This window comes from Phaethon lepturus, unplaced genomic scaffold (assembly GCF_000687285.1).
Source record: "Phaethon lepturus isolate BGI_N335 unplaced genomic scaffold, ASM68728v1 scaffold8356, whole genome shotgun sequence".
Classification (NCBI taxonomy): domain Eukaryota; kingdom Metazoa; phylum Chordata; class Aves; order Phaethontiformes; family Phaethontidae; genus Phaethon; species Phaethon lepturus.
Window position 1 is genome coordinate 728 of NW_010545526.1, and position 15069 is coordinate 15796.

The window sequence follows — 15069 nt, forward strand, 5'->3', positions numbered from 1 at the left end:
AGCATCCCTGATGGTCCTCCCCCTTTCCCCTAGAAACATCTCTGTGCCTTAGAAGGCCTTGGGATAAACCTTTTTTCAATCCTATATCCCACTTTGTCAGTATCGTTTATCCTGCCTAGCATAATGGTGTGTTACTGGGTTATGCCGGACAAAGTAGTAACCTACTTTTTGTTCGATTTAATCCATATTAGAAATGTTATATGCAGTGAATACATGGGGGTTGGAACAAGGACCATGCTTGTATTGGGATGCCTTTCTTTGAGTAATGTAAACTTCCTTTTAATTGTCATGCATTTTTCTAGTAAAAGCTCTGCAAGTCTGCAATAAAAATGGCCTCCAATAAAACTACATTGGTAAGTTCATGCACACCTAAAGTATATAAGGATTTAATCAACATATTTTTCTTCAAACTTATAACTTGGCATCTCCATTTAAAAGATACATCCACATCTCCCCTCCCCAGCATTATTCTGACCAAAATTTCAGATCCAGAAAGTAAGGCTACTAGAAAGGACATTGTCTTTGGCTTTAATAAATCTGCCATTTCTAAAGAGACTTGTTGGGAAAAAAACCCAAACATTAAAGGACCCTGCACTATTTCATCTGTCCTATGGTAGAAAACACTAAGGATTTTTTTAGCCTCCTTTCAGCACACCGTGTAATTCATTGTATATGTAAAAAATACAATCTAAATCATGGATTCATTTAATTTCTCCTGGTGTATTTGGGGAAAACTAACTGCCTGAGAAAAAGACAGTCTTTACAGATGAAAAATAACATTATTGGGAAATGATGTGGCATAGTTAAGATGCCTTTTGAAATGATTTTTAACAAATAACAGTTTGTTTGAATTTCATAGGAGTAGAGATTATCAGATGTCAACGCCTCCTGGACCGTTTTAATGATGCATTCATGGATCTCAAGTCCTGTAAAGCTTTGCTTGACATTAAAATATGGACTTCTGAGGGCAGTTGGTTGCTGGTTACCATTCAACTGATAATGATAGACAGTTTTGTGAAAGACAGAAATGAAAAAGTATAGCGTGAGATGCATCTGAGGTTGAGGTGGGGAAGTAAGCAAAAATACATGTATACAGTTCAAAATCTGGATAGCAGAACAACTGATTTATAATGTGCTCAAAAGGCCTGTTCTTAAATTTACTGAAATGATTAGTGGTTGACCCAGATCGAGATACATTAGAAACTTCTATTTAACTCCTGGCTTAGAAGTGCAATGGAGTACTTCCTTTGCATTGTACAATAACAAACTACTATAAAAGATTTCACCAAGATGAATGTCTGAACTTTCTGTTAGTAATTGGTTGCCCACTTTCCCTAATTTGAGGAAGAGGAGGAGTTAGCCAGCCTGGGGAGGGGGTGCCTCAGGGAGAGGAAAGAATCTGAGTGCAGTATTTTTAATCTTTTGATGTTGTTGAGAATTTTGCTGCACAGGTCAGGGAAATCAGTTATGGTTCCCATGGGAACCATAACTAATTCTGCTTCATTATGTATTTGCATGCAAAACCTAAATGTATTAAGGGATAGCATAGCTCTGGAACTGTAATTCCAATTTTGTTACCTCTTGTATGTTAAAACCCTTCACCATAGTGTCACATCAGTGTTTTAATCTTGCCCCTCAAAGAAAGGGTCATTATCCACTGGAGAGCATCTGCATCTGTCATGTGACTTCTGAATGCAGAAAGGGAAACAAGACATAGATGAGCATTCAGTGGTCAAACGCCCAAGTTACAGCTTACAGCATGAATCCCTAGAGAAGGGAGCTTCAGGGATATAGTGGACACTTAGTACCCTTTAACTTCAGTCAGGTACCACATTCACTTCTGGGCTGAGATTTACATTGGCTTGTGTAATCTCAGAAATATACAGGTTTTTAACTTATGTCCAGTATTTCTGCAGGCTCTACAATCAAGTATTACTTTAATAGGTTGGAAAGGCTCAAGCGTTGGGAAAGCAGTGCTGATGCACATGAGATTTAATTAAATCTCTAATATTTACAACAAAAAGCAATGTACTCTCAATTTTATTACTTCTCACAGCACTTCAGGAAAAAATAGAGACCCTCCCCTGACATTAATTTTCTTCTGTGGAAGGTGATATAGATACTTAAGTCTTAGAAAGTAAAAAAAAAAATGTTGCTTTGATACAGAAATCCAAACCATTTATCTTTAAGTGACAAGAATTAGTGAAGCCGAAAAGAGTACCAGAAAACAATCTTCCACTGAATCAAAGAATTTTAGTTCAACGGAGAACAAAGATGGAGATGTTCCCCACTTGTAGCCTGCTTGCCTCATCACCAGTAATTATAATGTTATTACTATGGTATAGTGAGTCTGTGTCTTTCTCCCCCCCCCCCCCCCCCCTTCTTTTTTTGTTTTCTTCATCTCTACCCGTTTCTCTTTTTCATGCTTCCATTTCTTGAAAGAAGCTGCCTTCATAGAAGCGTTGGACATCCTCATGTTTTTATTTTCCTTCAGTTTCAGTCTTACATTCTTTCTACTGTGGAGGCAAAAAAAGCCAGTGTGCTTAAGTTGACACTTTTCAGACATGAATGCTGTGGTCAAAATACACCTGGAATATGCAGGCAATTAAAATCTAATTGGAAATACATGCTCTGTTTTAGATTATCTCTCTTCTATGCTTCCAAAAAAAACAAATGTCACATGAGATATATACAGAAACTTGCTGTTTGAAAGACAAACTTGAAACTTTCCCTCATCTTCGTTGCTTGCACCTTCAGTTAATCGATTGCTAACCAGAGTAAAGCTATTTTGGGGAGGGAGGGAAAAATTAATTATGAAAAATAAGGGGTACAAAGGGCTTTGGAAGGAAAGAATTGGCTTCAAATCTTCAGTTTACAAAAAGATGACAGTTTTTCATGTGTCTAACATACTTTTTTTTACCTTTTCACCATATCAAGGCAAAATTCTATAAAGTTTAAAAAATTGACAGTTTCAAAATTGCTTTGCAGTATTCTCAAACTTAATTAATTCTAGAGAGGGCTAGAGAAAGGCTATCAAGGCAAATAGAAGCTCTCTGTCATTTTTGCTTCTCTATTTTCTGTTCTATAGGAAGTACATTAGTGAGGAATTAGTTCTGTCCACTTTGATTTGGGGTGCTGCATGACTGTGTTTTAGGAGCTTAATACTGCTCCCATCAGTTTATGGCTGCCACTTTTCCTTATAAGGTGCAGTCCAAAATGGCAAGCAAACTGCTTTTGGTCTGCTAGTGCTCCAGCAATGTGATATGACAACATGATAGGCTTGTTCCAACCTTTTAAAGATTACAAACAAGGAAATTCTGAAATGTGTCCTTCTATTACTATTTAATTATGCCTTATTAAACTGGGAATGCCTTGAGGATGATGTGGATGTAATATTTATTGTAAGAACGTAAAGAATATTATTTGAAGTATCAAATGTAAACTTAAAACACTTATAAAGTTTTTTAAGTTAGCAAAATTTCATTTACGTGTTAAGTGCTGTACTTAAGTGTAGCTGTCTTAAAGTTTTGCACCGTTGTGACATTTGTTTGAATGTAAGGTACATCGGTGCGTGGCTAAGAATGAGAAGGGACTGCAGTAATGGAATGCTTCTAGCATGCATCCTGTTCAATAGTTATGGGTTGTTGTTGAGTATTTTGCTTATTGTAGCAATACATCATAAACTTTGCTCCCATCAGCTTCTCCTTTGGAAAAGGTGGTAACCACCTTTTTTTGAGTAGCATCCCTTTTCTATTTTATGCATTTTCACAGTTCCCTTATTACTTTTCTTTATTTCCGCCTTATGCTGTTTCTTACCCTCTGCCTTTTCACAGGCATAGAGTTAAATTTCAGGAGCTTCATAAATTTTTGAGCATGTAGCACTCTGAGAATTAAATTTATAAGGGGATTGGAGGCACTGAGTGTATGGACAAAAATATTTCACCTTTTTAAAAACTGCTGTTGGGTATCTCATTAAGCAACTGAAAAAAACCCAAAACATTTAACATGTCTTGCTCAGGTTACCTGACCACATGCACTAACGTAAGAGGAGTCTGAGATTCTGGCTTTAGTGTGAATAAGTACATGATTCTTTGCTGTTTACTGAGCAAAGTTGGATTTGGCCAGTCAAGTAACTCTGTAAAGCAAAAGAATGAACAATGCTATTCTCAATTCCTTTTGTAGCACAAAATGGGAAAGAAACAGAACGGCAAAGGTAAAAAAGTTGAAGAGGCAGAGCCTGAAGAATTTGTTGTGGAGAAAGTCCTGGACAGACGTGTTGTAAATGGAAAGGTGGAATACTACTTGAAGTGGAAAGGATTTACAGAGTAAGGCATTACCTATTATATTTTTCTGATAGAATGCTAAGTACTAACCATTTATTTGAAATAACTATGCAGAGAGGGGATTGGATGATGGGGATACGTTTTAAAGAACCTCAAAGGAAGGACATCCATAAATGCATATTCAAGTGGGCCAGTAAAGTAGGAAAATAAAATAGAAGATATATAGCTTAGTGTTTGTATTACATAAAACGTTCCAAGGCTTTTACCAAGCCTTTAGTGATCATTCTTTTACTACTGTTCTTTGATTTAGCTTGTGTCAATACCTATTAAGGTAAGCTAGACTCACAGTTGTTATATGTGTGGTGGAATAAATGTTACTTCTGAGTAAGAAATTTTGCAGGGATTTAAACTGCAAGCAGCTCTGAAGCAATGAATTTGAAGCAGATAGTTTGTTTATTATTCGCTTTTCTGAACTGCTCTCAAATTAGATGTATTTGCATAAGGAATTCTGTGGCATGGTTGCCTTCATTAGGCATACCTGAAAGGTATCTTTTGAGTCTCTTTCCCAGGGCTTATGGAAGCACAAGAAAACCTTACAGTGGACTTAAAAAGTTGATTGTTAAAGAACGCACATAGTTGTGCTTCCTCCCTCCCTCCCATGACACTTTCTGGTAGACTACTAGCTGAAAAAAGGTGATGCACCTAGCAGTTGAACATAAGTAGTCACATTATTGCATACCTCCCAAAGTGATTGCATTGCTACATTCTGCATTCTAGCACCTGAAAGCTGTGTAGTGATAAGTGCATAAAACCAAAACACAGTGTGTTTAGTATTCAAGGGTCTGATTAGAAGTTGTAAAAATACGTTTTAGTAACCGAAAATAATTTGTAGGCATCCTGCTTGTGCAGTAGCACTATGACTTCTGATGAGGTGCTTAGTTGTTATATGGAACATTCCTGGACTTCTTAACATTTTAGTTAACAAAATGCATGCTCACTGAAACATCTGTAGTGCCCAGGTCTGGACGTAGAACCTTTGCTCCCTCCTGTATTCAGCTGAAGGAGGGAGAGAGTTCTAGGTCTCAGTACTCAGAGACAACTTTGGAGAGTATTCCTTGTATATAGAAGCTTAGGCCTATATACTTACATTGTTTGTAGTGAGTGTTATGTACATTTTGTTCTCTGTAAGTCTTGGTGCTCATATCATCTAGGTTTTCTGCATGGACAGTCTTTAGAGGAACCAGGGAAGGGAGTCAGTTTAAATAGACAGGTATGTTTTGGTAGGGTGGGATTGCTTGTTTTAACTCCTGTGATCCCATCCAGATCACAGCAGTTAATAAAGCTACTGTAAAAACATTGTTTTTCAACAATAGCAGACCATAATTTTTTCAGTCATGAAATGCAGTACATGAAGGTTACTAAAGATGGCAACATAAGCATCCTTAGGTTTAAGAAATCTGTCTTATATAATGAGAAAAAAATTAACTTGCTTACGGTGAGCCATGTGGCTAGTTTTACATTTTTTTTCTTTTCCTAGTTTTACATAAATTTGTGTATGTTTCAGTGCTGACAACACATGGGAACCCGAAGAAAACTTAGATTGTCCAGAGCTAATCGAAGCTTTTCTGAACTCTCAGAAAGCTGGTAAAGAAAAAATAGACGGTGCCAAAAGAAAATCTTTGTCAGATAGCGAATCTGATGATAGTAAATCAAAGAAAAAGCGTGATTCTGTAAGTATATGTTCATGTGCTAAGCTCTTTTTCCTTCCCTACCTCTCCATGTGCCCCCCCAGTCCTATTGTGCCTTTAAGAATGAGACCAAACATGGGTTTAAAACTGTAAAAATAGCACAGCATCTGGAACTGGTTTGAAGCGGGTAATCATTCATGGTGGTTAATGAGACTTGTCCAAATAGTGGATAAAAGATGATTGATTGACATGATGACTGCAAGTTCTTGCATTGTCCCATGATGCTTACTGAGTAATTGAAAGTAAGACTGGTTAAGAATTACTTATGAATTATATTAAGTGGTCAGTTTGTATTGGAGAGAAAGGTTCATGAATGGAACAAAGATGAAGTTCTGTTTTGGCTTTCATGTTTAGTATATGATTTTAAATAGGTGAGTGGCAAGATGTCAAAATACAAAGACCAGGCAGTTACTTAGATTAGGACCAGACAGGATGGAGAGCAAGTAACAAGGGTGACTGAAGAAAGCCTACCTTTTCTTAAAGGTCTGGGTTTCTCCTGGAATTTAAATGAATGAAGAACATGACAAATTTAGTCCTGATAAGTACAAAATCATGTATAATAATGTGTTCAATAGTTCACATTTTCCTCTGTAAATTTTCAAACTAGCAATTTGAAACAAAACTCATTGGCAACGTCAGTAGTTTACTGAAGACAGCTGTTGGGTGTGTGGTTACTGTCAAAAAAGTTGGAAGGCATCAGAAAGAATAGTTGATGAATAATACAAAGAATATTTTAGTTTCTGTATGAAGTCAATTGTGTGACTTCATCTGGTACAGTAGCGGCCACTGACTCAAAAAAGGATACTGGGAAGCTAGATGAACTAATACAGGAAATAAACGTGATATTCCTTACCACCAATGCAATCTCAGCGAGCCAAGAAGAGTTGAGATATTCACCAAGGGTGCATTTTCACAGTTGGCCTAAGCCAACCCAAGCCTATTGTTTTGCTGAAAAGGATGTGTTTTTCCCACTTCCAGGAGTGCATTTTTGCTTTGCCTTTTTTGTTGCTTTTATTGGTCATGCTTGTTTGTTTATCTACTTATAATGATTTTAGACCACTTATTTTCATCTATTGAGTTTTCAAAAATAGATGCTAGAAATGTTGATCTAAAATCCTTCATTGTTACTCTACATCTAAATGACTTGGCCGGAAGATCAGTCATGCAAAAATAAAATTGATGTAATCTTCAGATAATTATATGTAATTATAACTTTTATAATGTAGGGCTATATTTTTGGTTCTGATAGACACACATGTATATATATGTACAAGAATGTGTGTATCTAGCACTAATGCCAAAATAGAATTTTATCTCAAACTAGATAACCGTCTTCTAACTTACTCAATAGGTTGATAAACCAAGAGGGTTTGCAAGGGGTCTTGATCCTGAGCGGATAATTGGGGCTACGGATAGCAGTGGAGAGCTTATGTTCCTCATGAAATGGTAAGTCTTACATCCACAGTTCTTGTCTATATTAAGGGAGGGTAGGCAGTTGTACTTAGGCTAATGGGACAACTTAATTTCAGGACTAAGACAGAGAAGCAGCTGGTAGTCTACTTATTAACCTTGTATTCTTAGAAAAACAAGGCTTCTATAATCAGTACTTATTCCCTCTTTCTTCCAAACCCAAAATAACTTTAGGTTCTATTGGTACAGTTTTACAGAAGTAGAAATTTGAAAGGTAAATTCTGATAAAATATGGAAAAACTGGCATTTGCACAAAAAAGCTGGATCTTGTCAGTGTTCTTGTTGAGGGAATGGCAGGCAGAAGCCAGCTGCTGGGTAGCCAAACATTTAACCAACCATAGTGCCAGCTGTTGTTCTGCGTGCAACCAAGTAGATAGAGAACTGGAAGGAGCTACTAGTTTGAGGAAACTGAGGTTGAAATGAAGAATAAACAGTATGAATGAGATGTTTATCCTTATGGGCTAGTAAGAGGGCAGAGTGGGGGGAGTTTGTGTTGTTGGGAGGATGGAGGGAGACCAGCTTCATTAGCTACGGTGTAGACAGAAGGACTTCTTGCCCTGTGAAGAAGTAGGGTGAGATAGTGGGTTTTTTCCAGTGTTGAGAATACAAGAGACTGAATTAACATTTGCTGGGCGTCAGATTTCTTATGGTGGTGGGATAAGAATGATGGCTTTCCACAGCCTTTGAGAAGGGCATGATTTTCTGAATAGAGTCAAACTGAGTGGTCTCCAGAAAAAAATTTTGTCTTGTGATGTGCGTGGACTGCTGAAGATGACTGCTTTGGAAGATTCTGTCTCCCTTCTTCCTTTTCAAATTCTGTATAAATATTATGTGAAACTTAGAGGAGTTGTAAAATATAGACTGTGACTATTTGAATTTCTGTAGTGATAATTGGCAAAATCAAACAGAGGAAACGTACAAAAAGAAGGTATTGATGAGTTTTTCATAACTGATTGTAGGCAACAAACATAGATATGAATATGTATGCACAAAACTGACTTCTAAAGGCAGCATATGTTTTAAAATGGAATCTGAAGCATGTCAGACTGGGAAGTTTTGGGTTTTTTTATTAATGCAAGACAGCATCAAGAATAGCAGTATGAAATACAAGAAGTTACTTGCATAAACAGTAAATATAATTTGGATGTAAGTACCACGTCTTAAGACTGATGCTACTGATTTTTAAAAGTCTCACTTTGAAGTTCTGATTATGCTTTAAAAGTCAAAATTAGCAAAGTTTTACTACTTCTGTTACATACTGCAATAAGGTAACTATATAAGTGGTTCCCTTTGAATAGCATTTTCCTTTCAAGCAAAAAAAAAAAAGCACATGGGAAAGGAAGGAAGATACAGCTATGAAACCATGCCATTAGCGTGGAAATGCTTGGTAGTTGTGGTGAAAGGTACGCTGAAAACTGATTGCTAGCTGATGTTCTTTTCAGAATTTATGAGCGATCGAGAGCTGCTAAATTTACTGAATTAATGATTATGCATTTTCTTAACTCCCGCTCTTTTCTACATTAGGAAAGACTCTGATGAGGCAGATCTGGTGCTGGCCAAAGAAGCTAACGTGAAGTGTCCTCAGATTGTAATTGCTTTTTATGAAGAGCGACTAACTTGGCATTCATGCCCAGAAGATGAAGCACAATAATTGTTTGCATTGCTTTTTTATATATATGAATATTAAAACCTGAAATTTGATTTATTAGCAATGTGAGAAGCATACATTCTAACAAGAATCAAATTTGATATTTTTTGAAGTAGTATGTTTTGCATCAACAGCAAGTAAATAAAAGCTTTCTGCAACTTGTTTCATTTATCACAAGAGAGCATTTGATACTACTACTTCCTCCATATTAGGTAAAAGCTTTTATAAAACATTCATAAACTTCCATAGTTATTACAGAATCATAATGAATGTCTAAACAAACTCACAGATGTTTTGTAGTCTTCTATACTATTGATGTGCATGTATCTTCTTTACCCAAACCTAGCCCTTTAAACCTGTAGAATCATTCTTTTTAGTATTTGGGATCACTTGGTCCCAAGAAGACCAGGTGAAAACTAACTTTGTAGTAATTTGAATGTTATCAGACTGTATATTGTTTACTTTATTGTAAATACTGGTGAACAGTGGTCAATAAAATAGTTTTATATTCTTCCTTTATACTGATAGGCTGTGACTCTTTTGAAGCGGTATGATATTTCTGAACTTTTGATATGTTAAGCGCTCAATTCGTAATATATTTAACTGTAAGTTGGTTTTTGGGGATAGATTGATTTATTAATATTACCCCATTGCTACTCTGTAATCACAATACCAGACAAATACCAGGCTTTGATTATTTGTATTTTTTTGGTGAACAATGCCTGAGGCATATAGGGTTTTTTGGTCAGGAAGGGCCTGAGGAACGAATGTGCTTTGGGTACTTGTTTCAGTCGCAGATGGCAACCATCCTGCCTAAGCATGGTTGCTGGCCACAAGGCCAAGTGGCCTCTGCAGATGTACTAGGAAATATTTGACATGTGTTGAGGTATCAGCCTTTGCTTTAATTTCAGGTCTTAATGCAAGGCTATACTGTAACCTGCAGTGTTTCGGATGCAATTATTCTGCAGGCCATCACCTGAAGAATATTTACCTAGCTCTGCCTTTAAAGTGGAGTATTTTAATGAATATATGAAGTCATATAGTTTAAACAAAATATTTTGTTTCTGTTTCGGATTGAATTTTAAAGTGAGTCCTATAATGAGCTACTTGCAGAATGCCTTCAGAAGGACTGAAGTAGTGAAGTAGGGGGTGGGGAGCTCAGGAGGAAGAAAGTTGCCTTTTTCCATTCTTCCTTCAGGTGCCATTCGTCTTTTGACTTGCTTTCATCTGCACACCTTCTTTTATTTGTGTTTTGACTACCATGGTATAGTTTGCCTTGAGCTGTGCCTTTCCATATGTCAATGGCCAAGCTTGTTTCAGAATTCCCCTTAATTTAGAGTTTTGACTAAAAAAAAATTCCTGTCATATGCTACTGACAGAGTCCTGTGTGAGACAGTTAAAATTGCCTAGGTGTTTTCTTAGAAGGTTAAAAAAAGATGGGTATTCCTGGAAACTCTCACCTGGTGTGCGGAGGGGCAAATGAAGGAATTTAGTCTGTGCCTGATGTTCTTTTGATACTGTTTCACAAATTACTACTGTAACTATTTCTCCTTGCATAGTTTCAAAAGCCATTTACATTGTGAATCAAAACTTGTCATTATAAAACACTTAATTATAGTTAAACACTGGGGTGGGTAAACTGATGCTAAATTACCTTTTTATGCGTAACTGCTTTGTCTTGTCAAGATTTTTATTACTGAGTTTGGGCAGAATTCAGTTGCTGTCTATTTGTGGCTCTAGGAAAAATCTGATGTCCCTGTTAGCGGGGGGAGTGTGTGTGTGTTCCCTTGCACCAGGTAATGATAATTTCAGAGCTTAGCTAGCTTCTCTTGCCTGTTCCTTAGACAAATTACCTCGAATTTGTCATGTGTGTAAGTCTTCTACAGGGTTCATGGCTTAATTCTTTGGGGCCTATAATAGGAATATTTATACACCTAGTATATAGGGTTCTGAAATCCTTGCTTTTTTTACCCAGTAACTTGAGAAATATACACGCTAAATAAGAATTCTAAAGCATTTTCCTGGCTGCTTCTTCAGTATGGAGTTCTTTTTAAAGAGTCTTAAAACTGTTATTCTACAGTTCGCATTTTACTGTCTCAAGCTTTGCAATTTCTATACTTTGTTTCAAGTGTGGGTATCAAGTTTATATGAAGTTGCTGTTTGAAGCAATACAGGCTAAACAGTTCACTTAATCAGTTATTGTAAGTGGTAGACAGAGATTTTTGTTGAAAGGTTGATTCTCCTCAATTTGTAACCCTTAAAATTCAGATTTGCAACTAGATACAGCTTTCACATTATATTTGGTTCTTCCTTCTGATTAGCCGTAAAAATTCACTGTATTCACATTTAAACAACTTTACAGCTTGTTAGACAATTACTTAGATTTCTAATTTTTTACGTTATGATGGTGGAAATGCTGACTGGTATTTGTTTCCTGTTTTTTTTCTCCTCACTTTGTGTCAAACTGCATTTTGATAGTAATGAAATGCAACACTTTAAAGTTACAAGTTATGTAAAATTATGCTGAATGTGCTGCATACATATGCAAAAAGTTAACAAATGTTATTAATTTAAAATTAACTGATTAAATAAATGAGATATCTTATGTAGTTAGTGAGTTGTGCTGAGATTTCTGGTCATTGTCCTTTCTGATCCCAAAACGAATAAGTTTCAGGCTGTTGTTCATGACTCTGTGTTGATGCTGCTGTCCTGAAAAAAAACCAAAAACCACCAACAAAAAAACCCAACAAAAACCCCACCAGTTTTGCTTTCTCCAGTACTGCTTCTCACCTTGGCTGAAGAAAATACTCTTGAGTTAAACATAACCAGATAGTGCCAGGTTATGCAAAATTTAAATCATGATCGGTTATGGCATCATCCTCTCACAGGGCGGTTCTTGCTTCTTTGCCAGGAAAGAATAAGATTCCTAGTATGTTCATCAGTATTGAATTAATTGCAAATTAATTAGAGAAATTGCTGTTAAATGGAATAAAATGGGTTTTCTCAGTACCTGCAAACAAAGCTATCAGCATTGCAAGTGAGTTTTACCAGTTCAGCACAAACAGATTCTACACACTTCATGGTAATTCTAGATTTATGTCCCAGTTCTCTTTAAAAACTACTTGACAGTTTCTTAACAATAGATTATAGTACATTTAGGGCTCAACATATGTTGCTGTAATTTCAAATGTAACTAGAAGTACATTTTTCTTTTAACTGCAAATTACTATTCATCTTATTTACTCACCTGAATTAGGCTCTTGCACTGTAAAAGACTGTCCCCCTTTCCTGTTCTAAGAGCTTTCTCCAACATTGTCGGCATTTTCCTTGCCATTGGTATATTCTCGTGGCCTCTTTCTGTTTGGAATTTCTTCTCAAAATGGCACCTTTTATTTAACTTCTGAATTTAGCTGCTTATGTTAAGACATGTCTACTCTGCTGACAGAGGCCTGTAAACTTGGACTAGCAGCCAAGCCAGACGCCCCCAAATTTGTTTCTGAGGTGCCTTCCCCAAAATGAAAATCCTTCCTGTACAGACTTACTACACCTTACAAGCTGAAGTGCAATACCATGGAAACGCGGCTGTATGGTTCCTGAACCAAAACGTTGTCGGGTCAATCGGAGCCACATTTTTCCTGTCCTGATTTATGAAGTTGTATCTCCACTAGCTCAGGGAGTTGTGTGGTGGTTTGCAGCGCAAATATGCCAACTAGCTGTTGTGGGGACTATCTGTCTCGGATGTACACTGTTCATGGACAGTTTCCACCTGATAGTGTTTTGCTGTTCTTCCAGCCTTGAGTTGTTACAGCCCTGTGGTAAAAGTGCTTGGTGGTACCTTCATCTCAGCAGGACCTGGAAAGAGCTGCAGAAGCTTTGAGCTTTGCTCTTGCTCCTTCCCGTTGAGACAATCCCAGCCATCAGCTTGGGTAACGTCAGACCCTTTTGAATTTCAAATGGAAAACTTCCATCTCCCAAAATCCCTTTCAGGAACTCTTACTGAAGCACTCTGGGCTCTCATTTAAAATAAATGACAGATGGTTTAAGCTAAAAAAAAAAAAAAAAATATGCCAAGCAAAATTGAAGCACTTGTCCTGGAGAAAGACCCTGCAATTGATCCACCCCCATGCAAACAGGAACAGTGCTTTTCTTCCGTGTAAAGTGGGATTTATTAAGATGGTGAGAGAATTGGATATGATTCCCAGGGCTCCAGGTGGCATCTGCCAGATGAGAGCTTGTGTTCTTATGTCTAAAGATGCTGGCATTGATGACAGTGTTTGAGAATGCAATAACCTTTTGTGATGGATTTTCTTACTAGGTAATGGTTTTAGTAAGTGGTCAAGTAATTCCATTCATTGCAGCGTCTGCAAAGTTATTTTAATCTGTTGAAAAGATAGCCCTTCTGGATATGGTATTGGATGGCAGGGTTTGGTTTGTTCCCTTGGTTGAATGTACAGATTGCTCAGATTTGTTAGACTTAACTTATTTGTTAGCGGAGGCATTGTTGGCTTCTATGTCTGATTCCTCCTTCCCAAAAATGGTTTCCTTGTTCAGGTGCACTGCTCTGCACAGATTTTCCATTTGAAATCTATGTATTTTTGCTTCAAAATCTTTGTCAAAAAGCACTGAGCCTTGTTGTCTGACTTTTTATAAGCAGAATCAACAATCAGGAAGTTCTGTCTTTATAAAGAAAAGGCATGTTAAAGAAACTTAGAATCATAGAATCATTTAGGCTGTAAAAAACCCTTAAGAGCATCGAGTCCAACCATTAACCTAACACTACCAAGTCCACCACAAAACCATGTCCCTAGGCGCCACATCTACATATCTTTTAAATACCTCCAGGGATGGTGACTCAACCACTTCCCTGGGCAGCCTGTTCCAGTGCTTGATCACCCTCTCAGTGCATAAATTTTTCCTGATAATCCAATTTAACCTCCCCTGGCGCAACTTGAGGCCGTTTTCTCTTGTCCTATCACTTGTTATCTGGCAGAAGAGACCGACACCCACCACACTACAACCTCCTCTCAGGTAGTTGTAGAGAGCAATAAGGTCTCTCCTCAACCTTCTGTTCTCCAGACTGAACAACCCCAGTTCCCTCATAAGATTTGTGCTCCAGACCCCTCACCAGCTTCATCGCTTTGGACACGCTCCAGCACCTCAGTGTTCTTGTAGTGAGGGGCCCAAAACTGAACACAGGATTCAAGCTGCGGCCTCACCAGTGCCGAGTACAGGGGCACGATCACTTCCCTACTCCTGCTGGCCACACTATTGCTGATACAGGCCAGGATGCTGTTGGCCTTCCAGGCCACCTGGGCACACTGCCGGTTCATGTTCAGTCAGCTGTCAACCAACACTTCCAGGTCCTTTTCCATCATTCAGTTTTCCAGCCCATCTTCCTTGAACCAGTAGTGTTGCATGGGGTTGCCTGCTAGTTTGGGCTGGGATAGAGTTTATTTTCTTCATAGTAGCTAGTATGGGGCTATGGTTCAGATTTGCGCTGAAAGCAGTGTTGATAACACAGGGGTCTTTTCGTTACTGCTGAGCAGTGCTTACATGGAATCAAGGCCTTTTCTGCTTCTCACACTGCCCCACCAGCGAGGAGGCTGGGGGTACACAAGAAGTTGGGACAGGACACATCTGGGACAGCTGACCCCAACTGACCAAAGGGATATTCCATACAATATGACGACATGCTCAGCATGTACAGCTGGGGGAAGAAGAAGGAAGCAGGGGACGTTCAGAGTTACAGCCTTTGTCCTCCCAAGTGACCATTACATGTCATGGAGCCCAAGTGCTTCCCTGGAGATGGCTGAACACCTGCCTGCCCATGGGAAGTGGTGAATGAATTCCTTGTTTTTCTTTGCTTGTGTGCGCAGCTTTTGCTCTAGTTATTTGTCATGGTTTAGCCCCAGCTGGCAAC

General features: G+C 38.0%; 1 protein-coding gene across 2 annotated transcripts; it reads left to right on the forward strand.

Annotated features, from left to right (window-relative positions):
• The first annotated feature begins 300 nt into the window (after window positions 1-300).
• On the forward strand, window positions 301-9670 carry CBX3 (chromobox homolog 3). 2 transcript variants are annotated; one of them, XM_010288978.1, is made up of 6 exons: window positions 301-353; window positions 2167-2316; window positions 4183-4325; window positions 5848-6013; window positions 7383-7477; window positions 9026-9670. In XM_010288978.1, exons 2-6 carry the CDS (start codon window positions 2275-2277, stop codon window positions 9150-9152), a joined length of 573 nt encoding a protein of 190 aa, XP_010287280.1. In that variant the 5' UTR covers window positions 301-353; window positions 2167-2274; the 3' UTR covers window positions 9153-9670. The 2 variants fall into 2 exon arrangements, with proteins under 2 accessions (XP_010287280.1, XP_010287281.1); XM_010288979.1 differs by lacking the exon at window positions 2167-2316 and having other exon boundaries at window positions 307-353.
• The last annotated feature ends 5399 nt before the right edge of the window (window positions 9671-15069 follow it).